General features: G+C 34.5%; 2 protein-coding genes and 1 long non-coding RNA gene across 7 annotated transcripts in view; 2 read left to right on the plus strand and 1 right to left on the minus strand.

Annotated features, from left to right (window-relative positions):
• The window catches only part of LOC122570698 (MICAL-like protein 1), a 47,481-nt gene that overhangs the window by 10,001 nt on the left and 10,243 nt on the right, over window positions 1-27,237 (minus strand). For 3 of the 5 annotated variants that reach the window (XM_043733407.1, XM_043733406.1, XM_043733404.1), the window contains exons 3-5: window positions 22,358-22,608; window positions 19,064-19,242; window positions 17,677-17,765 (exon numbers count right to left, since the gene is read on the minus strand). In XM_043733407.1, the coding sequence (XP_043589342.1) occupies window positions 17,677-17,765; window positions 19,064-19,242; window positions 22,358-22,509 (420 nt within the window). In that variant the 5' untranslated portion in view covers window positions 22,510-22,608. Of the gene's footprint in view, window positions 1-9,184; window positions 9,239-17,676; window positions 17,766-19,063; window positions 19,243-20,381; window positions 20,516-22,357; window positions 22,609-27,237 lie in introns of those variants that run through there. The other 2 variants (XM_043733408.1, XM_043733409.1) reach the window with 2 other exon arrangements.
• On the plus strand, window positions 5,105-8,861 carry LOC122570706. The gene is made up of 2 exons (XM_043733438.1): window positions 5,105-5,942; window positions 7,643-8,861. Exons 1-2 carry the CDS (start codon window positions 5,865-5,867, stop codon window positions 7,916-7,918), a joined length of 354 nt encoding a protein of 117 aa, XP_043589373.1. The 5' UTR covers window positions 5,105-5,864; the 3' UTR covers window positions 7,919-8,861.
• Window positions 9,274-12,568, plus strand: LOC122570709. Its single transcript, XR_006317894.1, has 3 exons — window positions 9,274-10,755; window positions 10,825-11,883; window positions 12,135-12,568. It is a non-coding gene; the product is annotated as an uncharacterized LOC122570709 (long non-coding RNA).

The following is a 27,237-nucleotide window of genomic DNA, read 5'->3' on the forward strand; positions in this document are numbered from 1 at the left end:
CAACGATGGCCAATTCACGTGAAGGTTCATTATACGCCCCTAACTCTAATGATAACCCGACATACATACATATATATATATATATATATATATATATATATATATATATATATGTGCCGATGGGCCCATAAATGTGTCGTCGGTCCTTCAATTGAATAGTTTCGTAGAAAAGGTCTACGTGACCCTGGCCATGAGCGATTGCGGAACATGTGCGTGGTGGGTCTAAGAAAAGGTAAAAGAGATGCGAAGGCAGTAGTTAGTTGTTAATTGAGAAGTGGAAGAGTGTCAATCGGGAAGTCAGAGAGAGTGTTGCTACCGTTGTCGAGAGAGTGTGGTCCACGTGAGAGAGAACGTTGGATCCGTTGTGGCGAGAATTGTCTAGATTGTAGCGCGTTATTGCGACTAATTCATATTAAACAACCATCGTTTTTCTGTCTATATCTGTACAATCCATTCATTATAAATAAATCACAAATATCAGGATATAATTACAATATATTCCATAGACGTTATTACATATATGTCGGAGATGAAAGGACACCGGAGCCTCCGATGATCTCGTGTCCTTAGACACACCCCATCATAGTTTTCGTCTGCAGCATCATCGTGACGGAAGATCATTCTCTCGTGAGGTCTCATTAGCGACTTACACAGCGTCTTTACGCTCGGCGAATATTCTACGTTTTAACAAAGAGTTAGTTTAGTAATACTTGTACCGTAGGCAAACAAGTTGAGTACAAATTGGGCTTTGGAAGAAAGCGCATTTCGTTATCCCGTTAACCGCGGATTCGTTATGGAACCTAGGATCATTGTCATTAGTATCTCGAGTATATCTAATTACCGCGGTTACTTGTCAAATTCTGTAATAATCATATTTGTACTAGTAAATATCTTCTTTATTGCATAATAACAATGTCTAATCCAAATGAAGATTCGTTACACGCCCCTAATTATAATGTGAACCCGACATATATATATATATATATATATGTCGGAGATGAAAGAGCATCGGGGCCTTTCTTTTGGAATGTTTCGGGGGGAAAACCCCCAATACCCTAGGCCAGACTTTTATTATAGCTACACTTAAGTAATAAAACTAAGAAATAGTTGTAATGTTCTAATCCGATTATAGATGCTCAAGGTTTATGACGATGGGCTTGGGCTCACCGAACGTAGCCACGGTCACGGGAGGGACGTGTACTAACATAGGTATGGAATAATTATGCAGCTCTCCTTAAAAATAAAGATTGACCCGAGAGGTGGGGAAAGGACTATATAAGGGCAGTTCCATTTGTACTGGGAGTTAGTTAGTTATTGAGAAAGTTATGGAGCTAGTTATTGAGAGAGTTATTGAGAGAAGTACGACTTGTACGTTGAGTCACACCAGGATCGTGTATCATATCGGATTCGTCTTCCCGTGGCCGTGGATTCGTATCGAACCTAAATTCATTGTCATCGACATCTCGTTTGTCCGATTGCCGTCATTACCTGTAACCTCNTTGTAATCATCACCTCGGTACCAATAACGATCAGCTAGAATACATAACCACGATGGTCAATTCGAGCGAAGATTCGTCGAACGCCTAAAATTCCAACGTTAACCCGACATCAGAAGTGGGATCAGTTATATTACCGATTATAACAGTGCAAAAGCAGACGGCCATCGTGCGCAAGTTAATTCAGTCGCTTATATGAAAAATCTTTCGCCACCGCGTTTTAACCCGGAAACCGCGTCAATCTGATTATGGAGGAAAATCCTTTACGAAGCAGAGCCTGAGAGGAAACTTTAATTTCAATAATGAGCGTCGAACCAACTTCTACGTAGTGGTAGCGTCAACTGGGCTAGATCAAGTCATCTGGGCGAGTCATTTCCATTTTACTCCGATTCTGGAGCCGAGTGTCCATTAATTAAAGAATCTGTAATCCTGAGATTTTCTGACAAAAGAACGACTGATGTGGTGGTAGTAAAGGGAGGAATAAAAAAGATTCGTATTAAACGTACATCTCAAATCTTGTCCATTATATGTACTAGTGGTTTTGCATTGTGGATAAATTCTCATGTCCTTACTGATAGTTGTTTAAAATATGATATAGTGATTGACCTTGAAATTTTTATGTCAAGGTGCTGACGTAATGTTACGCAAAATAGCCTCGCTATACGCAAAACAAAACTAATTGGCGTCTGTAATAAAACCGCTGAAAACGAGATCGATATTAATTAAATTGACACTGAGGTACATGGTGATGATAAAAGTCGATTAATTTCTCTTCTCGAAAAATTCGAAAGATCCATTCGTTACGAGTTTCCTATGTACTCGCGTAAATACAGGTCAGTTAGAAATACGATTAATTAATCCTAACATCATAATACGAAGAAGTCCTTATAGACTTAGCGAGGAAGAACGCAGAATAGTATGTGAGAGAATAAGCGAATTAATTAGAGCAAAAATTATAAGGTCTAGTAATTCACCGTTTGCGAGCCCTATGGGACTCTCGAAGAAGAAAGACGGTTCAGATAGATTATGTGTAGATTTTCGAGAACTAAATAAAAAATACGATCGCAGATCGGTATCCTCTACCTCTTATTTCGGATCAAATCGCGAGATTGCAAAAGCGAGATATTTTATTAGTCTGGACATGACCAGCGGGTTTCACCAAATCCCTATTCATCTTAATTCTACGAAGTACACAACATTTGTTACCCCCGACGAACAATACGAGTATATAACGACGCCGTTTGAATTGAAAAATGCACCGTCCATTTCCATAGGGCCATTCTCAATGCCTTAGACGACCTCGTCTATTCGTACGCTGTTGTTTACTGGATGACATCCTAATTATTGCCGACTCGATAGATCAAGCTTTAGAAATATTGGACACGTTTTAGATCCCTACTTAAAAGGCGGATTCTCTTTTAATTTTTCTAATTGTTCTTTTGTAAAGACATTGGTACTCTATGTTGGATATGTAATTCAAAACGGAGAAGTTCGCTCTAACCCTGGTAAGATACGAGATTTGAGTTCTTTACCTGCGACAACGACCGTCACACAGCTTAGACAGTTTATAGGATTAGCTTTTTACTTTCGAAAAGTTGTTCCTAAATTTCCACAAGTAATGAAACCTTTGTATACACTAACGTCAAATAATAAAAATATGACCTGGACAGAGAAACACGAAAAGGTAAGGCAAAAGGAAATTTCCGTTCTGACTGACGCGCCGGTGTTAACGATATTTGATCCTAATTATCCTATAGAATTACCTACTGATGCTAGTTCGGATAGACATGGGGATATTTTAATGCATAAGATTGAAGGTAAAAACAGAGTAGTAGAATGTTATAGTAAAAGAATTTGTCCTACGGAATCCAGGTACCATTCATATGAACTAGAGACAATAGCAGTCGTAAACGCTGTCATACATTTTCGATACTATTTACAGGGACGAGAATTTCCAATTGTTACCAACTGTAATTCTTTGAAAGCTTCCAGCAATAAAAGATATAGAAATTAATGCTAAATATGATAAAGATAGATTTGACAAAACTAAAACTAAAGTGGTTAGGTTTAAGCTCGGTAATCTTGTATTACGCAAAAATGAGGAAAGAAACCAAACCAAATTACATCCAAAATTTAGAGGTCCATTTGTAATAGCAGAAATTTTGGAAGTAGATAGGAATATTTTAAACATATTAAGACGGTAAACGACCATATAGGTACAGTCATGATAGATTGAGAAAAATGCCAGAGAGTTGTATTCCTGCTGAGTTGGATGTCTGTAGTGATGGCAATAACAGTGACCATAACGATATGAGTACCTCGATCTCGGAAGATCAGTAGCACTGGCTATAACACCGGGCAGAGTGCAGTTCACATGCATTTCGCGGCAACAATGTAATAAAGCTCAGTGAGAACGTGTGATGCAGCTCACATGCATTTCGGGGCGACAATGTAATAAAGCTCGGCGAGAACGTGTGATGTAGTTCACATGCATCTTGGGGCGACAGTGTGGTAAAGATCAGTGAGAACGTGGAACGAAGCTCTATGTGCTCGTACGATCTAGAAGACGAGATTCATTTGGGTACGAAATCAAGAATGGTCCATCATGCCGTTACGATCCGACTGATAACCGACAGAATGCAACTAACACTTTGAATACTAATCATAATGTTACTGATTTTTGTTTCTTTATTTGTTATTAAACATCCGATCAAAATTTTGTTGTTGAACTGGATCCTTGGCTTATTAGAAAATTTAGTTAAATGGTAAATAATATCAGTTGCATTGAGTCCAATGTTGAGAAACCACGATATTTTAGATACACCCGAGGACGTGTGATTGTCAGGATGGCCGTGTCGGAGATGAAAGGGCATCGGGGCCTTTCTTTCGGAATGTTTGGGGAAACCCCCAATACCCTAGGCCAGACTTTTATTATAGCTACACTTAAGTAATAAAACTAAGAAATAGTTGTAATGTTCTAATCCGATTATGGATGCTCAAGGTTTACGTCGATGGGCTTGGGCTCACCGAACGTAGCCACGGTCACGGGAGGGACGTGTACTAACATAGGTATGGAATAATTATGCAGCTCTCCTTAAAAATAAAGATTGACCCGAGAAGTGGGGAAAGAACTATATAAGGGCAATTCCATTTGTACTTGGAGTTAGTTAGTTATTGAGAAAGTTATGGAGCTAGTTATTGAGAGAGTTATTGAGAGAAGTACGACTTGTACGTTGAGTCACACCAGGATCGTGTATCATATCGGATTCGTCTTCCCGTGGCCGTGGATTCGTATCGAACCTAAATTCATTGTCATCGACATCTCGTTTGTCCGATTGCCGTCATTACCTGTAACCTCNTTGTAATCATCACCTCGGTACCAATAACGATCAGTTAGAATACATAACCACGATGGTCAATTCCAGTGAAGATTCGTCGAACTCCCAAAATTCCAACGTTAACCCGACATATATATATTACATATATATTATATATTATATTATATATTATATATTATATATTATATATTATATATTATATATTATATATTATTGTATACATACATTTGTATTGTCATACGAAAAAGGTCTATAAATGCTTTATTAAAAAGTTGTAACAAAAGTTGAATCGCGACAAACACGTATATACGTCAATATTCTTTTTCTTAGAATTAGTTTAATATGGGACAAGATATTGTACATAATGTTCATGGTATGTGTTGACTTAGTATCATAGGCATTTTTTAATCTATATTTCATAATATCTTGCTTTGATACCGTTTCAAAATTTTCATTTTCATACTATCTTCGTTTGAGTCTTTCTAAGAACGAATGAAACGTGCTACTTTTCGCAACACACGTTGATATATTTACTGCTTTCGTGCATGATTCTACTATACGATGACAAGCATACACTATTTCTTTTCAGATTCAGAAGTGAGACAAAATTGTTATAGGAATCGGTCTATATATATACGTGCAATAAATTGAATAGCACATCGATACCAAGCCTCCATTGATAAAGGCGGGCGAGACTTCGAAATGCACATAAGTTCTTGCCTGATCAGGAAGGCTCCTATCTAGACCAACTAGACCAAGTTCATCATTATTATCAACCACCTACCTGATCTAATTTATGAAGCTAAACCTATGCCATTTGCGGACAACCTTAAATTGTTCATGAAGATAGGTATTTACCTATCACTCCGACTCACTGGAATTACGAGACGGCCTTTACTGTATTTACATATACCAAACTGCCACGCGATGAGAAAGTCGCGTAATAAGAATAAAATTCTGTACCTATACGTACTTAATGATTCTCAGCTATCTACGATAAATTGTGTGAGAGATCTGAGCGTCGTCTATAATGAGCGATTATCTTACACCAAGCATACCGCTAATATCAACAGGGCAAACAGGTCCCTTGGATTTATCCTTCGATTCTGTAAGGATTTCCGAAATTCCTTTACACTGAATACTCTCTATGATTCATTATTTATACCTCACTTGGAATATGCTTACATCATATGATCTCTTTATCAGTTCAAATATATTCAACTTATCGAAAGAAGAAAACATAAATTCCTGTCATTTGTACTACGTGCATTTAGTTGTTGAATCCAGAGTCGAAACTGCGACTATGACTCCGCACATTGAATATGCTAACACTGTAGGACCGGAGAAAAGTTGCTTATATTCTTTTTTTGGCTGAACTTTGCTTTAGGGGACCAAAAATTATTAACTTTTTTTATGCGTAATTCTGTAGTTTCCGATGCGCAAAATCCGAAAATGCAGGTTTGGATTTGCGGAGAGTAAAAAATGATGAATATGTAAAACTGAGCATTTTTAGGGTATTTTATTTTATATAGGGTATTGGCAGAAATCCATGCTTCCTCCAGTGAGTCGAGCTGGTGGAGTTACTGGCTGCACATGGGTGGCGGTTGAGTCAGATGTGTTTTACATGTGTTCGTAATTTCGCTCTAACACCATTCAAGGCCTACAGGTAATAGCTTTTCCAATGTGGCCGGAGTATTCTCACTTGTACTTTCTTCATCGCTATACTGGCTGCAGATGGATACCAACGTAAAACGATCAATCATATCATGTAGTTTGTAGGTTAACGAAATTGGTTTTAGTTTAGGCTAGTATTTACTGTGATGTTACTACAAATTGTTACGTTAGTACAAACTAGTTTTTGGTGAGTTTAATCGCATCTCCTGATGATACGCACACACAGAAAATAGAATCCAATTGATGGCCAGCTAAAGATAGGATGAGGGCGAGAGAATTCTTCCAAGACGATGAATTTATTGATCGCCTGTGGATTCTTACAGCGATTCCTACACTATGGTGGCGTTTTTCCCGTCATAACAACATCGATTTAATGGCATCGTTAATGGGAAAATCCGAAGACAGTACATTTTTGAATAAAGTAAGCGGAAGTTATGTGATTGCCCATCTGTGCAGACCAATAAGATGTTATCTGTGCGGTGTCATTGGACGAAGCATGGGACGCTTCAACTCAGAATTGGACTTTCAGATTTTACCGAAAACTACAAACTACATTCGAAATCTACATCGAAAACTACAAAATTGAACATAGAAAAGTCAATAATTTTTGCTCCCCTAAAATAAGATCCAACCCTTTTTTCATTTATTATCTTTAATAATCACATTGACAGCCCTCTGTTACTTCAACTTATTAATTTCAATACTTGTCCACGTTTTTTTACTCTAACAATTATTCTTGCAATATTCTAGCCTTGCGAGTTGACCTTTTCTCGCGTGATCTCAGATTTTGTGACCTCGTCACCACAATATGCAACTATGCAAATAGTATCTCCGAACGAGTTGATCTCTTCTCTGGCTCTTGCTATAAGTTAAGGCGATCAGTTACAATTATTTAATTCTTAACTTGTTACTACAGTTTAATTCTCTTTGTCTGTCTTTTTTCTTATTTATATTTTTTATTTTCATTTTTTTTCTTTGTTGTACATCCGTTATTCATTATCGCAACTCCTTTTCTTCTTTGTACCATAGGAGTTTGTACCCATAAATATACAATAAGTATAATAATAATAATAATTAAATAAATAAATAAGTACTTATATATATTTAGCTTTACGTTTTATATTTTCTTTATAGGTTTTTAATGAAGCATTTTTGGACTTTTTACTTCGTGACATTTTATTCTTACTTTCACCTATAGAACACACTGGTAAAATTTGTACACTAAACTCCAGGATGCCCTGTATAATCCTATTTTGCTACCTTATCGAGTTTTTCGAACCTCTTATAATTGGCTTTTGTTGTATAAATTTTGTAGAAAATTCCATCATTAGACCATTATCGGACATTGAATTTTGTTTCACGTGGGAAAACGATTATCGATCAATTTTCCAAAATCGAGTACTCCAATAAATTTCATATATGGTTTCTTTCATTGTGGCTTTGAAAAATGTAGTTAAATTAAATTTATAATGTAGTAAGTCGAATAAATTTAATATTCTCCGTAATGTTTATACAGCTCAACTTCAATACTACGAATTTGTTCAAGAATTTCGTGATGATCAGCTTTCAAAATATGATGCAGAATTCGATCTTCACGAATTATTGCATTGCGTGACCTCTTACTTCCTTTGTACGTTATTAGTCGTGCCAATATTAGTATAAATATTAGTATATATTTGGAATAAATTAGATAGTGAATATCCCTCAATTGTCAATATTTTTATTTGTATCTTTTGCTTATAAATGATATCTCATCCGTCACACATCGTTTCTGAAGTGACATGCATTTAATACGACACACTGTTATTAAGTGAAAGACACTCGTTGCATTTCGTAGAGCAATTTTATTTAGCAAGTTTGGAATAGATTAATTAGAATAGTAAGGCTACATATATACATTGACTCGATTGTCACAAGTTGAGTTTCATTTTGAAGTTCCTTGGAAGTATATATACTGCTATTGTTTGCCAAAATTGATGGGAACCAACCGTTGGGAAACAATAAACCGACGGTAAAGTCGGTGTAGAAAGTCTAATGGCGAATGCCGAATGCTTTAGGTCGGCTATCATAGCTGCATTCCTAGGTGGGACGACGCCAATCATCTCTTATTTGAAGTGGCGTCATTTACGCAGGAAGAAAGTTTGGGGTTCATAGGCAGCTGCTTAAACGTCATGCGTGAATAAGAACACAAAGCGTATGAGACGATCGACGTAACCTCAATAAAAAGGATGGCCTCTAGCCTCTAACAGTGAAGAGAGGACCGAGACTGTTCCAATGTCAGCGCAAATCTCAAAATTTAAACAAAATGAAGTAGTAGTGGACATCCGTTATACGATGCAATTATTTATATTCCGTCAGCTGCTCGAATGAGAAATAAATGGATATTTAGTTATAATAAAAAGAGCCCATCTTTGCGAGACAGAAAATAAAAGACGTTGAGGTGATATTATTTTCTACAATCGAAGTATCTATTATCGTTTGATAAATCTTAATTAAAGAGATAGCAGGTGAGTAAGAATGTTATTACTATTTCAAACCCTCCAAGAACTTTAGTCTCACATATAGAAATTGTATAGTATAAATTACTTTCATGCAAAGAAATGTAAGGATTTGAAAATATCTATCTAGAGAAGAAAATAAACACATGCATAACGATAAACGACGAAACAAAATTACCTTCTAGCAGAATATTTCAGGTTTATATTGTCCCATTAAGTCCAAGCTTTCCTCCTGGAGAATAAAAATATATAGTAAGGCAAGTAAAAACGTATTCACGGCATAATAAAAAATTTCATCTGTAAACTCAAACTTGATGAATGTATTCACGTTACTAATCTTTACTGTTGATTTTTCGACCCATATTTATTCGAACTTTTTCACATCATTTGTCAAGTACTATCTACCCTGGAAGTTGTGAATCCTCTTTTAGTCCTATTTTGTATGTATAGTTGGGTTATATAGGGTTACCTCTAAATCATCGGCAATAATTTCATCGATACTCCGACGACTCGAAGTCACCGACGATCGTTCCATCGACTATCATTTCGCCGACATGGTCTTTTGCCGAAAATTATTATATATCTTTGTCGTTTATGCACGAAAATGAATACGTAGATAAAGATGTAGAATATGATCATCTTGAAATGTCGAACGTTGTTTCTCGAAATAATTGTCATTAAAATTTCATCTTTATCTTATATTATTTATTTAGTTAACAGAACCTAGAGTTCCAGAGCCCTGTGTTACAAAGCATATAAAAAAGGGGAGAAAACTAATCCAAGAATATATAGATATAGAAGTACAGGCTGAAAAGTGTGCACAGTAATGTTTAACCCTTTGCCTTACGATTTAAGTTCCAATAACACGTGCCATAAACAGCAACGAGGTCGGTCATACGTCTTTTGATATGTAAATGCATGTGTAAGATACAACTAATTTTATTTCGCAAGATGTTTGATAAATATTTAGTACCAATTAATCATTGAACGAGACATTATCTTGAAGTAAATAATGAATCAATAACATCGACGTACCACGTCCCTCATACGTGTTGTTTATGTTTCGCCCGATCGACGTACCACGTCATAGCAGTAACACTATCACCCGCAACGATATCTCCACCTCAAATCTAATATCATTATTAAAAATTTCAATATGGAAAACAGGTGTATTGCGTAAAGCAGATTGTTTGTGCATTGAGATTGACCAGTTGATGTAGCGAGGAACAGACTACTAAGTCATTCATAATTTTCAAAAGAATCAACATGTCAGCCAACTTTCTGCGGTCCTCGAATGTCAATTGTAATGTCTACGGAATACAGACAGTGTGGTGTAGTTGTAATCACAGCTGTGAATAAGGGTAACCTAGGGAACGTAACACAGAACGTAGGAATCTAAGTCGTGATCTTTCTTTAATAAGCTGAACATATTTAATTTAATTTAACGTTTATGATGTCAGGAACTATATAACGCTAGCGTGTACTCTACATGCGGTCTAACCTAACGATTGTACAAAGTTCTCAGCGTTAGAGGGTTTCTCAAGTCCTTACAAAATCTGAAGATAAAACCAAGTAATTAGTTTGCATCAATGATGATGCATGATGATTTGTAATATGTTTAGTGTATGATAACTAAACATTATAATAAACGCAAAGGTCACTGTTGACCGATGACAGGATGGCGTCTCTCAGAACGGAGAATTATATTGCTTGTTATATCGCTGGTACAACACAATGCGTCAGCATATGGTAATTTTTCAATATTTAGGTGTATTAAAGTACACAAGTTTTGTTATAAATATTAAGATTCGGTTGCAGTACTGCGGTGTCTGAGAAACCTCATATCCTCATAAACAATTTAAGATAATCGATAATGAAGATTATGAATAATAATGGGGTTAAATGAGGGCCTAAAAGAGCCCTGAGGAATGCCTTCCTGAAGTCAGTGTACACCACATTTACACGTGTTGTTCACTGTTCGATATGTATGTATTGTATAACTACTGGAAATGTTGAGGTTGGTAACTTGTCCGGAATAAATATAAGCTGTTGAATAGGTATGTGATTCTTGACGATCGAATTTAATGACGAATTTAATGGAGATAATTTTCTCATATAAAATTTATTAATTATGGATATTGGTCTGAAATTGATAACCCTAGTTTTGTCACGTGATTCAAGTATGGGAGTAATTAGGCTGAACCTTCATTTTGGCAGAAAGATTTTAGCGCTAATAGATTTCTGCCTTTAGTGACAGGAGGAGGAAAAACATTGCCTATACGGATCATCGAGTCAGTTAAATGGAGCTCGATGGAGCTCATTGAAATATCATGATATTGTGAAAATCAACAGGGAATAGAATACACTGATTCAAAAAATTAGATAAAAGAATCTACGATAGCCTAATTAAAGTGGACAATTGCAATTCATCTTGCCAATCCATACATGCAAGGATAAGTTAGTTAAATCAGTACGAACTGACAAATTTGCAGAATGACTTTGGGTTTGCCGCCAAGGTATTTTCAATAACACGGAGGTAAGCAGGGCTAATCATTCATACCGCAGCGTTTACATTCAGATCTAAGGTTAACAAAATTAAAATCACTTACATTCAAACTATATCAAATTAAATATTCAATCAAATTAAGATTCAATCATATTAACTTATATCGTTAGTCTGCATGCAGGCTTGATGTGAAAATTTTTTCTGTACAAACAATACTTTAAGCTCTGTAAAGAACCATCTCGGAAACAAGAAATTGTAGACTCGTGAAATGATCGTTGGTAATTTCAACGTGTCGGTAAATAAACATTGTCGACGAACACGACGTCAGTGAAATTCTGTCTATGAAAACGATTTAAAGTGAGGATTTAAAGGTAACCTGCTATATAGTCTTGATAAGTCTGGCAAAAATTTACTTGAAATTATTTCTTGATTCGTTCAAACCTATAATAAATCGCTATTGATTATATATTGTATGAACAATGTTCAATTCTTGATGATCTCTTAACATTAATTATCGTTCGTAAAATGTGAATGCAATCGAAATGGACATTATTCAATCTGCATGTTCGATCGTTTAGCTATTTCCTAACTCAGAATATATTAATAATGTATTGTACTACAGATTGCGTTAATGAGACGGTAAAGTTACCGTGCTCATACCAGCGACGATTATTTAGTCGTTGACGTCAACTTACTCTTCTACAATTAAAAACAACACTGAATAAGAATAATACTAAAGCTGCATATACATGTATCATGTGTAAAAATATGAAGGACTTTTTGCATTTAAATGATTTACATTCGTACGAAACAATGAACCGAATGGTAACAAACAGTGGCAACACCACATTTGCAAGCATCAAAATTCCTATTTTAATATTCCAGTGCAACGCATAAATAAATTGCAATTAACGACTTTCTAGAGAAACACTTTACCTAAATATACCTAAATATACATAATCTTCTTGATAATGATGTACAAACTATGTATGTAAAAAAATGAATTATTATTATTATTATTGTAATAAATAAAAGTATAAATAGAAATACAAGATAATAAAGTAATATACAGCTGAAAGGCGTCGCCACCTAAATATCTCCTTTGTTTCCCAGGACTTGAAAAATATTTACGGCACAATTTAAATGGTTCCAATGGAGGAATACCCTAGAAGACAAATTTCTTTATCGGGTCATTGACATTTTTTCAAAGTCGTTGATACTTTTTATCTGGAAGCGTAGATTTTGTTCTATTGTATCTTACAGTGGATGGAAAAATACCGAAAGTCAAGTTGCCGAATAGTTACCACCTCGCCAAATTCGATGCCCTTTAAATATGTTATCAAGTACATCATTCTGAACCTCTTCCTAAGCATATATGGGGTGGTCGGTTTTAGCTTTCGAGTTATATACAAAAGTATGCCATAATGATACATAAGGATGGAAAAAATAACAAATATTCCAATCCTTGAATTTCAAATGGAAAGCAGTATATAGGGTTAGGAGGCTATTGAAGTGGTGGCAGTGTAAATGAATTTGTAAATGAATTGATGTATTTTTTTAAGAAATAGACAAATTTGAAGAAGTGTTATATAAGAATATCGATAATGATGCGATCATCAACATAGGATATGATTTGGGAAATTTTATAAAATATATTTATTATTTATTTTTTTATAATATTAACTTTATAAAACATAGAAAGAAAATACGCAGACATATGATACCAAATATACTTTTATGGATAACTGGAAAATTAAAATCGATCACCCTATGTACGTATATGAAAAAATTATTCAGTATAATGACCTTGACAAGACATGCCTTGTTAAGGCATAGAAATCAGTGAAGTATTCGGCATATCAGAACTATTCGGCAACTTCACCAAAAATGTACTTAAGTATGCCTGTGATGTCTGCATCATGACCTGGAACTTGTCAGGCTATGTTAGAGTGATATGTAAATTTATTGCTTATGTTATAAATGTCCAAAACTGACGTTCGTCGGCAGTTATACTTTCTAACACGAACAATTACAGATTGTGATGCACTCTATTGTTTCTGGTAGAGTAGCAGCACAAGCATTAATTATGCGATTCATCATGTTCTCTGGAGTGGTACGCTGCTGTTGGTAAATTTCTTCCTTTAGTTTTTCCCAAAGAAAAAATCTAATGTATCCAGGTCTGGCGAAGTTATTGACCAGCTGGCCAATGGCAACAGTCCCATTAGGTCCAATTCAACGATTTGGGAATTTTCAATTTATAGTCCCCAGTCAAAATAGCCCCAAAAAGGTCAAACAGTAAATAATGATAGCTAAAATTTTATTGCGCGAACTTATAGAATTTCTATATATTTGAAAATCAAGATTTCTTCTTTAAACTTTATGAACCAGAGAGAGAACAGAGAACATGGCGAATTGCGTAATTAGTACTTGTGCTCGTATTCCATCAAAAACAATACTTATTCGTGTGAGAAAATTTATAGCTGCCGACGGATATCACTTTAGACAATTATAACATAAGCAGTAAATTTACATACTATCCTAGCATTGTCTTGCAAGTTCATCACATTTTTAGTTTTCAAGGTCATGATTTAGTCATACTCAAATGCATTCTTCATCCGCTACAAGACACAATAGAAAAAAATGTACGTTTCCCGGATAAAAAATACCAATGACCTTTAAAAAACTAAATGAAAGGAATCTTATGAAAATACGTATCTCCTAGGATATTGCTCTATTGATACCGGAATTTAAAAAATTGTGCCATAAACATTTTTCATGTCGTGAAGAAGAAAGAAGATTTTTAGATAATGATCTCCTCCTTCAGCCGATACACCCTGCATTAACCTCGGAAAGGTTTAATGTCTGTGTTTGGCATTTAAAATTTGTTTGACTTTCGTTTTCATGTAATTAAAGTTACTCTGTATCGTTATTGTATTTTCCACGATCGGCTATTCTATGTAACATAGCAGCAATTTCTGGCATAATAGTATAATAATATAATGGTATTATTGAGTTTCCTGTTCATAAATTTTCTCAACTTCGGTAAATATTTGTTAGCGTTACGTGTTTTATAGAGGTGACGGCAAGCATCAAGGTTTCTCAACAGGCAATCGGTCTATATCAAGCCGATAGCCACGAGTTCAAACTTGGCAACGAATTCTAAGAATCAAGAATCGAGAATGTTATAGTTTCAGCTGACGAATTCGCTGATTCATAGTTTCGGGTGACAATAAGGGGCCCGATATCTTCTTAATTAATACGCAGGAAATTCGCACATATGATTGATGATACGACGATATGTCGCATAGACCACGTCGCATGTAGGTAGGGTAATAAGAACCTTTATCTGACTAGCATTCGGCAGGGCTGACACTAGCCATTTTAACACTCTGAGTGACATTATGTTTCTGCATTCTCATATTTGTGACGATGATGTTAGTATTAAACTGATTAAATTAATTAACGAAGATTTGGGTGAAAAAAGACTAAATTATTGCTCTTCAAAATTTTAGCGCTATGAACAACAACTTAATTTTCTTAAACCAGAAGAAATTCTATATTCAAATTATTATCTGATATGGATAGCAGATACATTTGGATAACAGAATGTTCGGATAGTAGGTATTCAGATAATGAAAATTCTATTGTATAATTGCACTCTTTGAGACAACAGTAACATTTAAATGCATAATTTCGCTTAACTCGGTTGAGTGACCGATGATGGCAAAATAACAAAAAAGATATAATTATTATTATAGAAAAAAATAATCTTTAGAATAGAACTTTCTAAAGGCCATCTTTGAGCTTTCTTTAATCTTCTATTTAGTAACAAGCTCGAAAAAATAACTTCCAGGTAAATGTAGTTATGACCGTAGTGTTTGAACAAAAGGATCAGAAATTTTTTATTCTGTGATTATTCTAGATAATTCAAGAATTTATCAGTTAATTCATCGATTCATCGATTTATCATTTAAATTCAAAAGTTTATTCTCGAATTAATGCTTTATACCCGTACTTTGGTTCGTAAGTTGATCTGATCCTATAATCGATTGCTTTGTCTTCTGCGGTCACAGGGATGCGGTACTACAAAATAATTTTTTCCTGATTGTAAAATCACCGAACGTTTCATCACTGCGTCACATTCGTTCTTTCGCCTAAATATTTTTAACTACAATCTAATCTTCCTATGAGATTAATCAGTAGTTTCTTTCCATGTACAATTGTCGTGATTGATGTTGCTTCCCACTGGAAGCTCCTCATTAGATTTCTGTATATCGTTTGTATCGAGTCGAATGTCTTTTTCAGTACAGGTTTGCTTTTCCATTGTTAAAACATATTTTTCAATTTCCTTGATAATTCTTCTGTCGTTGTTCTCCCTTTTAGCTTTGAATATTCAATTAATTTTTTATCGAATTATTATCTTAATTGTACATTCACTTAGGAAGTGAACTTGTTTCTCTAATGCTTTGAATGAATCGGAATTTTCATAAAATCCTTTCGATAGATCAGCAATACCGTTGATATTTATCGTTAAATCCGCATATACCCAACTAGCGCTTGAAGGGTCGTTTTTCTGTATAAGATATCATTTTCACTGTGAAGCAATTCTAATTTGTGCTTCATCATGTTTCTTTCTCTGTCTGTCTGTCTGTCTGTCTGTCTGTCGCTACCTCTCTCTCTCTCTCTCTCTCTCTCTCTCTCTCTCTCTCTATCTATCTATCTATCTATCTATTTGCATTATAGTTTTATTTCTCATAATAGTTCTATTTCTCCCTATAAGTCAGAGTAGAGATTAAATTCATTATGATCAAACTGATTTTCATCTGTACCACTCGCTGCTTCTCCCAAATTAATGCTTCCTTCTCCGATCGATTATTCTTGTGTTCGTCCACGATTTGAATAGATCGACGATGATCTTGATGTCAGATGTTTGTAACTCCATACAGCGAAGAATCTCTCATAATTTGTTGATTGTAAAATCCGTTGCAGTATTCAGTCTCATGGACATAACTTTATATAATGACAAAAAGTATAGAAAATCCAAAGTCATAAGGTATTTAAATACTACAAATAAACGCACATTTTCAAACACAAATTTGATCACATAAAGTCACATAACGTTCCATAAAATAACATAAAATTACATAAAGTCAAATCTATTTAAGCATACGATTCACAATTGTAAATTCATAAATGGCACACATAAGAGTAAAACACTTAATCGCACTAATTACGACCGTGAAGATGCACCCCGCTTCTGAATCCTTAAGGGCGTTCTAGCGTTTCTTTATAAATGTACGTACGTAGAACCGCGATGACGCGATGACCGTCTATCGACGTTAAACAAAGTTACGGCAAACATTTTTTGTAGACGTACGACTTTCGGCGAACCCTGATGCGCTGGTCACGTAACACACCATACGCGTTAAACCAAAATCATAAAGTTCTACTATTTGAGTAGTACCTATTTGAGTTCTACTGCTTAACATTTGTTCGTTAAAGTGTTATAAGTAAAAGACTTACTACAGTTATAAAATTTTGAAACGTGCATACGATAACGAAACTTTTTGCTCCTGTATAAAACCGTCAAGTATTAAGGCAATTTCGAATATGTGTGTAATGTTTTAAAAATATAAATTAAACTTAATACGAATAAACTGAGAATTAAATACGAAATATCAATATTTATTAAATTAACAACATGAGTAATAAAATAATACTTAACTTAAAAAAGATATAAGACAAACGTTTAAATGTCATTTCAAGTGCTCGCGAAATTCTTTAGCAATGAACTTTACAATAATTATATTGGATATAACATACGAAACTATTTTACACAGCAGAACATAAACAGAGAGCAGAGATAGGTTTTAAAATTTTCATGAGATTTCCAGTCATTTTTATAAATGTAAACCTATCTTCCTTTTCCTAGATAAAGTATTTTCGTATCGATAAAATTGATATATTAGTTTGTTCTATAATATTCATAATAAATGCCCTATATTTGTATATTCATTAGTAAAAGTAATTTCGAATGTACTTCATTACTGTACATATAAGAAAAATGAGTTCGTAAACCTACAGCTAAATTTCTAATCTAATCGGAATTAATTTAAAAAATATCCAATAATTTTCTACGTTTCGTACAACAAAGGCTTCTGTACCTTTTCTTTCGGAGATTCAGACACTTGTGTGATTCTTTCCTCTACGGTTTCAGTCGTTCTACTCGCTGGAATTCGTGCTGGAGATGAACCTACAACGTTTAAAAAAAGAACATTTAGCCATACACGCGTTGATATACATAAGTATGTATGTATACAGAGCGTTCGACTGTAGATGTGAAAAGGTTTAAGGTGCGATTCTTGAAAATAATATGAAAATCAAGAATAAAAAATTGCGTTTTCGGCTTTGTTTTTGATTATTATAAATTAAAAATCGGTTAAAATATCTGTGTGCGAGCAAACCTTACGCGAACGAAAGTAGGGCAGTTCAAGCAGCGGGGAACACGGTGGTTCTCAAATGGAACGAAAAATGGATGGCAGCTTGCCTCATACAACTCAAAGAAAAAGTAAACGATCCTGCGCGATTTATAAAAAAATGCATTTTATAAAAAAAAAATCGCATATATAGCATTAAACCTGCTTACTCATAGAAATTCATAACGATATATCGTTAAATATCGGGGACTATCCTCTGGCATTTCCGAGAAAGAAAGTAACGTTTTTTCTAGTCCTTTGCCTACATAAATAATTAGTAAACAACGGCACGTGTTATACAACAATGTTTATACAAAATCCAGAAACACACTGTTATTGTCCCGTTTTTCATTCGATTTGAGGACCACTGTGTTCCCCGCTGTTTGGAACTGCCCTACTTTCGCTCACGTAAGGAGGTTTGCCCGCACACTGGGTTATTTCAGCTGATTTTTAATTGATGATAATTACAAACAAAGTCGAAAACACAATTTTTTATCCCTGATTTTCGTATTATTTTGCCTTTAAGAATCATCTCTTTAACTTTTTTACGGCTATAGCCGAACAGCCTGTATAGTTACATTTTGTATCGGATAGTGTTTTAGCGTTCACTTTATAAACGAATTGTCATCCATGTTATCGGCTGCAAAAAGAATTATCATCTTTTTTAATTATTATTTTATTTCAAAGAATCAGTAGAATCTGTTTTTTCCGAAAAATATTCTAGTTATTATGTAAAAAATATACTGCTACCAAAGTACTTGTTTATAAATGTCAAGGTTGCAAATATTTAACAGCGACGTTGATGAGAACAAAATATATTTCAACTAATTTTTAATGTAAACGTTCGTCTCTATCGTCCATACTGGACTTACCGTTAACTAAGAAAATATCACAAATTTGTAACTTGTGGAAAGTTAAACATTCTGTCTACGATGGAATTATTAAAAAACCTCTCTCGAAACCAAATAAGTTTGCTTCCCCAGTGCAACCGAGTCAAGTATTTAGATACTTGGCTGGTATAGATACCTTGTTTTGTACAACTGTGATATATGTGTCGTTGTTTGTACGTACTTACCACTGAAAGTTTGATAGAACTGTGAAAGATAAGTAAGGATCGATAAACGATCAGGTACAGCACAAGAAGCCATATCTTCTGCATCCAAAAGTGCTGGTATTCCAAGATGTTGCTCTGCAATTCTGAAAGCCAGTTCATTGTTCCCATATATATCGTTCTTGTCTAAACTGTCAAAATCACTGCAACCAATATAAAGAATAGATTATTTTTATTGATTATTCCAGCACATCGCTATTGTAAGTTCAGCAACATTATCATAGCGCAATTTCAGTACTTTACAATCTCAGTGTTAATAATTAAGTACTAACAAATAAAATATCTATGAGTTAGTTATAATATAAGTTATAAAAAAGCTTATGATAAATACATATATTTTGGGCATTATTTCATACACAGGATATTATAGAACACATGGGCCCCACTTTGGAAGCTAATTACACCTAAAAACAACGAAAAAATTTCATACAAACGTATGCTCTCTCTGCCTGCCTTCTTTTATGGGATATAACGAATTTTCTGTTTTGATTATGCATTATCTGATTGCCTTTATAGAAGCTGCTGAAGATGACCATTTCAAGCATTTCAACTGCATGTCAAGTCAAGCCTATAGACGTCTTATCATGGATTCAGTTGCATTTAAATGGCTGCTGATGATCTTTCCTGAATTTGTTGAAATGGTTATTCTATTTTGAACTTTAGCATTTTAACCTTTTGCAACAGGTGGTGCGTATACAATAAATTCATTATATGTCATATACAAAGACTGAGCACACGTTTATACGAACTTTACCCATTATTTTTAAATGTACAATCAGCTCGAGAAATGACTCCTACATGTTCCGTTACACCCTGTACAGCACTAATACAGTATACTACAAATAGTAGTGGATAATTGTAATAATATGTTCAAAAAACTAATAAGTATTGAAAAGGAGAAACTAAACTTATACATAATGTATCTTTATATTATTGGGCACTAAATACTAGATAGATCATACACCCCCGACACATGTCCCACTATCAATCATATCGTATATAACCGGGTCGTCATGTGCATTCTAAACTTCCCATGTCGCTCGATTCCGTAAACATTTGCGATGTAAAGAAACTCAGGTCCAGTCAGTGACGGTGTTCCAAATACACTCCATTGATACAAAAATTCAATCATTATTACAGCAAAATAGCAAAAAGCAACAACAAACAATTGCAATAGTTACATATACTAATTAGAAAAGACCTATATAATCGAAGCATTTTTCAAAACTGTACCAACTAAAATTGTTAATTGATTAAGATCTTTCACGAAGATGTAACTTACTAATAAGGGAAGTACGATATCTCGGAAATTCATCAAAATTTGTAACGTTGCAGAAATGTATATTAAGTAGATCCAATGTTACGTAAGTACATTTCTCATTGTCGATGAAACGAATCTAAGAATGGAAATGTCCCCTTTAAAAAAGTGGAAAATTGTTATATTATGCAAATATCTTCGAAATTGCATTTGACGTTTAAAAGAAGTTATAGAAATAAGAAATACAAGATGCTACAAATAATTTTCTAATAAGACAAGTGCTATCGTGTAAGTTATATCGTATTAACTAATTCTACAAACTTGAATTGCGATAGAAAAAATTCGATTATAATTTCTGAAGTCCATAAACTTTAAATAGTAATGACAAAACTCGGTTTGTTTATTGTTAGAACGAGTAGTACACTGAAAGTAAGATTACGAGAGTAGATGTATTTTGATTGTCGTTGTTCGAAATTGAACCAAAATTCCTTAATACACACTCGATGGAGCTAAAATTGTAAAATTCAGATGGGGTATAATGAATACCTATTCGTCGTTGAGACAGATTTAAGACCAAGGAAAACTAATATGTAGGTAGAGAAATAACAATATCGATAAAATGACAGATCTCCGTCCGTACTTTATAGTGCTGTCCGGGAAGTACCTGAGAAAGGAAGATGTACGTCTGTATATGTGCAAGGTGTATCCAGAAAGTAAAATCTGATTGGCGACTAAGAACAAGCAGAAGTTTATTTTCAAATCCTTTGACGTCCATTTCATTCTACACGTATTAAACTACTTTGCTACGTAATTTTTACCCTTATTAAGGAGCCCAGTTTCTGCAATGAAACGTGCAGCTAAGTCCTAAGGTAAAGTGGCACTCAGCGTAAGCATATCTTTTCAAGCTTCAAACGATGTGACACAATTTCGTCACTTTTCATTCATACCCCATAAATTTTACGGCCACGTTTCCATGAAAGTGTGTCCGAGGTTATGTTCACGCTGGACGCCATCTTAGGAGGCACCGTTCTATGAAGCGGGAATACAAAAACTAGAATCTCAATAAGGGTGAAAGCTACGTAACGAAGTAGTTTAAGATACATAGAATGCAATGGATATCAAAGGTTTTAGAAATAAATTTCTATTTCTCATTAATGCGGTGAACGAAGAAGTGGCTGCATACGTTCAAAGATTATTGTATTGTAAGATAAGACATTCGTATTTTACTGTTTAGAAGTAAAAGTATACACTTGCTATATCTATATAGATTTTTCTCTCTTTTGGCTTGTTAATTGTGTAGAATTCTGGTTTCAAGCTCATATACCGTGGGAAACACGTGTGATATTCAGGCTGGCTTACGCCAACTCGAACAGTCACTAAACATAACAGTTTTTACATTTTTATGTTGCCTATTACATCGCTTTAACTTTTCTATAATATCTATGTATCAGATGTAATAGATGTGAAAGAAATAGAAAATAAGAATTATTTATTTTGAAAAAATCGAAATTATAATTAATTTGTTGTATTCCAATTATTGTTATAAACATATTACTTATTGTAACATTTCACAACATTGTCCATACTTACATTAAAATGTTAAATCTATAATATAAACTAGATGAGACAAACGGAAGAAAAAATCCGTGTATATATATTAGGTCCAAGAGAAGACGGATTCTACAGTCCGTTAATAAAAAAAAAAAAGATGTAAAAAGATGTGATTGTATAAAAGTAAATCTGATTTGCATGTCGCAGAATGTTGTGTTTTAAACGATACCGTACTATGAAAAATTATAAATTATAAAGTGTATTAAACAATGTTATTATATCGGTTAAAATCATAAATATTAAAATAATAAATCATGGAAATTATACGCTATCAAACGCAAATGGCTAAATGATTATGATATTGTAAAAATGTATCAGGATTATCGTAAAAAGGATTAATAAACCCTTAGAATGTACCATTCACGCTAATAAATTATGGTTTTACTTACATGAGATCAGGTCGGAAGTGATGAATCATTGCACAAAAAGCGAGGCCATCTCTCCAAGAAGTTGTCATATTCTGCACGTTTACATCAGGATAACCCTCAGTTATTCGCCGACACCAGAATTCTAATGCCTTTGTACCTCGCCTTTCGCCCATCTTAAACTTTTGATTATACTTTATAATCTTTCAAATCTTCTTTTATCCTTATATGGACGAGATGGCAATAGTCTGTCCTTGAATCCTTGCACGAGAACTCTGTAACGAATCATAAACGAAAATATAACAATATTTTCTTCGCGTTGGTAAACCACAATCTTGTTTCTTATTTGAAACTTCTAGATATGAACTGTGGTGCTCTTTAAAAGAAAATGTTTCATACAGTAGATATAATGATAATATTCAATCGGTGATTCTGTGAGATAAAATAAGATGAGAATAAAAAAATAATATAATTGCGTTTAAGATTTTGTTTTAATAATGTCATAAAGGCGTAAAAATGCCCACGAATTGCGAAAAATGCACTCCGAAGAATAACGGAAAATAGCCATGAGTTAAAAATAAATACATGGCGAATAATTATCAGGAAAATTCATACAAATGACGAGTGATCACAAAAATATTCACTTTTTAGATAAATGTCTACGAAAGATACATAACTGCCAACGTGATATAAATATCGGTGCTTTTCAACCTTTTCGTATATGCGAACCGGTGAAGATAGAAGAATTATTTCAGGGGTAATTATTACAGAGCAGAAATAAAAACTTCATTTATAGTACAACATATGTAATAACTTCTATCTTAAATTTTTTATTTAAAATTTTTTAACTTCTTATTATAATAACTTTTATATAACAGTAATTTTATAATAGTGCTTTGTTTATTCGTTCTTAAGCATTATATTTAAATAAGTATTACAGAGCATTATATTTAATGAAAATTTCCTAAAATAATTAGAAACCGATCAGTGAAAAAGCTACTAATAAAAGAATTAAAAATTAAAATTGAATATAGTAGGATTGACATTTTTAGAAAATAATATTTGATTTAAGCGGAACTAATGCGAAAGTTCCTGTTGCTTCTTTGCAAGAATATTTGATAACCGTAACTCGAGTGCTGTTCCGAAAAATAAAATACTGCATTGACATCCATTCTGTCTTTATCTTTTGTTTTTATAAGCTGAGAAAAGTTTGTCGCATAAATATATCCCATGAAAGGGTTGCTAATCCATTACTTCCTTTATGAGTATCCTCATGCATACGGCCTTAAATGCTCGTTTATTATTATATTAAATATGAATTCCCAGCTGATGTCTAACAGCTGTCGAAAGATCTTGCAATGGTGAAAACATTCCTATATCTTCTTCTTGTACACGACTATCCCAAGCAGCCAGTTTCTTCTTGAACGCATCCGTCTTATTTCTCAGTGTAAAAATATTTATACAAAATGCTTGAAGAAAAATATCAAGTTCGTTGAAATGTAATATGCAAGCTTTTATTAATGCGGAATTTCGTTCTCTCCGAAACTGTTTTACTTCTTCTGCCAGTTCGAAAGAACACGAAAGAACCTTTCGTTTCGATAACCACCTCGCTTCCGCATAGAGAAGAAGATGCTGATGTTGCGAGTCCATACTGTGACACAGCGTCGTAAACAGTTTCGAGTTCAAGGCTCGACTACAAATTTATTTATTATTTATTTATTATTTTCATCGCGCCATTCGTCAAAGTGTCCAGTTCGAAAGAAAGCTTTTTGTAATTAAATACTGTCGGTGAACTATATAATGGGTGGACAACGTTTCATACTGCCATACATATGCTCCAATCTGTTAACCATGTGCTTAAAAATATTCATTCAGAGCGCAAAATATTTTCGAGCTGGTACTTCGTCCAGATAAATCAGGGCAACAAAGAAGTTCTTCCGTGAAATCTTTATCTTCGCAAGATATTTAGTTTACGTAGTGGACCATATGATAGATTGGAGTGTCTTCTGTTCCGAAAAGGGTCCGGAGATCTATGCGAGGATTTTATCGCATTTGAATAGCAACCAAATTTGAATATTCAACAAGAACATTTTGCTAAACTTACATCCCATGATGTTAAATGAAACTTCAAAAAATGATGTTACAAAAAGATGAATACGTACAGATGGTCGATTTGATTTATATTTCGAATAAAACCTAGTTGCGAATGAATGCTGATGAATGAACGATTTTAGGCAGCGGCGGTATTGATGGTATTCTGATCGCAGAACGATTTCAAACAGCAACTTTCAGCAATTTTCTCGGACTCTGACTCTTTTCTTACGACTGATAACGATCCTTTGTTTCAGACCGGTCCTCGGGCATTTATAGCTAGCGATAATCGGCGATCATCGTCAATAGCAAATCAACGCTCGAGCTAGGTCTGCGAAAACATAGTTTAGTTTCGGGTGGCAGGGACTGCTGTGAGTGCTTCCACGCACCTCGCTTCCTATACGCGGTCGAGTTCATCCAGCCGTGTGCTTGTTTTCTAGGAAGCCACGGCATCTCTGCCCGACACGTTAATGCTAAAACAATGGCCTGTCGTTGAAATAACGAACTTTTCCCCTTCATAGTTCTTTAGCGGGCAATACAGCAGACATATCCCTACTCGTTGCAACCTACGCTGTCATTCTGCACAGCACTACTCTAAACGCATAAATAGTAATAACGATCGGCAGCTGTTTAAAAACACCAATATAAATAGCGATACGCTAACGCGGATACAATATTTTTGCGGATGCAGATATTTTTTTCGACAAAGGATTGAGTTTTACACGGAACTTCTCAGCATTCGAATAATAAAGTTTGCTTTGAATATTTCTTACTGACTTGCCATACCTTTACGAGTCTGAGTCGTGATGAGAATTTCGAGCCAACCCTCAATATCATGAGTTAGGCTCGCGGTTTAATTTCATGTAAAACGTGAATATCACGAGTCTCACTCATAATCTTAATCTCGGGCCAAGTATGATTGTATCGAATGGTGTCTTTTTTTCTAAACACGAGCGCGGCTATCTACGCAGTCAGTCGCAAGATCCCATGTTTCAAGTTCCGACATTCTGTCTCCGTCGCTCTTCGGCTCTTTTCCTGACCATTCGGGCACAACGTTTGGGCCCCGATTCTTCCGAGTTAAATGGTATGGCAAGGGGTTAACAACAAACCGAAACTCGCTTGTATGAACTTAATCTCCCACCTTTTAAATCCCGTTTTTTTTTAATTCCAAGTTGTTCTACGTTTCTGCAACATGGTTGCAAAAAAATAACGGTTCCAAAAAATTCATCTCGAAAAGTATCGAGCCCCAAAAAGTAAATTTAGAGTGCGATGCAATAAAATAAAATTTGATCTTTCTACTGATCCAGAGGTGTAGAACCACGCTACGGTGGTTTTTATACTTACTTTTTATGCACCCTGTACACAAGTATGTTTTTTGTTTGTTATATTTTTCAAAGTATTAATTTTTGTAAGGTGTTGGTATTGGTATTTTTATACTTAAGACATTTCGAAAAAGGTCGGACTCGGATTGTAAAACTGTTTTTCGTAGTAGATTCTCCTCATTGGCGAGCCAGTCATGGCGAGTGGTGGGACAAAGCTCGGCAGAGGTGCTTCAGGATAATAATATCATTGACCGAAATTATACAAAGCTGAAATTCTTTTATGAATTATAGACATCATAAATTGTTCAAAAAAAAACGAAGTACATATGTAATTGGACTTCACATGTATTAATAGGTTCATAGTATAAAATGTAAGAAAAACGTAGTTTGCCAGACTTCCAGCGGGATAAATGCTGCCATCTAAAATCTAAAGGGGTGAATGCACTGACACGCGCACCACGAGCCACGAACGCCAAGAGCGCAGCAAGTTCTTTCTCCCTCTTAGCAAAATAATCTAATTTTTTGTCATGTATATTAATTTGTACATGAAATTTACTTCATAAGGTGTTGGAAAAACATATTTTGTATGTACGGTCGTGTTTATGCATGTACAATTATCTTTGATATGTACTGAATATTTCTGTATTATTTTGCCACGATATTCATGGATAAGGAGGATTTGGATATCGAATGGGTAAAAAAGTGATGTTTACTAAAGAGCATGATGTTTATTACTCCCTTAATATTTACTAATATTCCAAAAATGACCATCCTTTAAGATCATGCACCAGCCTTACCGATGAGTAGAGCTCGGGTTCGCCGCGCGCCCATGCATTCGTCTGTTCGGGTAGATCACTCTACTTCTGGCAGACGGCATTTGTCCTGTTCCATTGGAAGAATGACAGACTATGTTTTTCTTACATCTACCTATACTATAAACCTATACTATACTATAAACTATTAATACAAAAAATTGCGACGTTGATGATTTAAGTCAAACAATACTTCCCTTTTTTGTCATACTTGCTCAAGCGACAGAGGCGTTTTGTTCCACCGGTAAGATGGCAGACCAGCTTCTTTAGATATTTCACGATGTACACAATTCACAAAAAATAACAGCGTTAATGATTTAAGTTAACGATACTACTTGTTTTACATAATTAAGAGATTCCTGTCGAACTTTGTCCCGCGCGTATCCAGGCAGACTTCTATTTTCCCTATATGTGGTACAGAAATAGTAGAGTAATGTTAAAATAAATGTTAACAAGTTTCTGTCGCTCCCGGGCTATTAAAGTCGCTCGAGTATAAATAAAATTCAATTTCACTATTACCCTTGCTTATATTGTATTATATTATATTATCGAATATTAGCGTTGAAATATAGGGAAATATAAAATAACCTCGTATTATCCATATATATATATAATACGCATTCTTAGATGTTAGTTATACCCATTTTGAGTATGTATACATAAACGCTTCAATTTTAGC

This window comes from Bombus pyrosoma, linkage group LG9, assembly GCF_014825855.1.
Source record: "Bombus pyrosoma isolate SC7728 linkage group LG9, ASM1482585v1, whole genome shotgun sequence".
Lineage (NCBI taxonomy): Eukaryota > Metazoa > Arthropoda > Insecta > Hymenoptera > Apidae > Bombus > Bombus pyrosoma.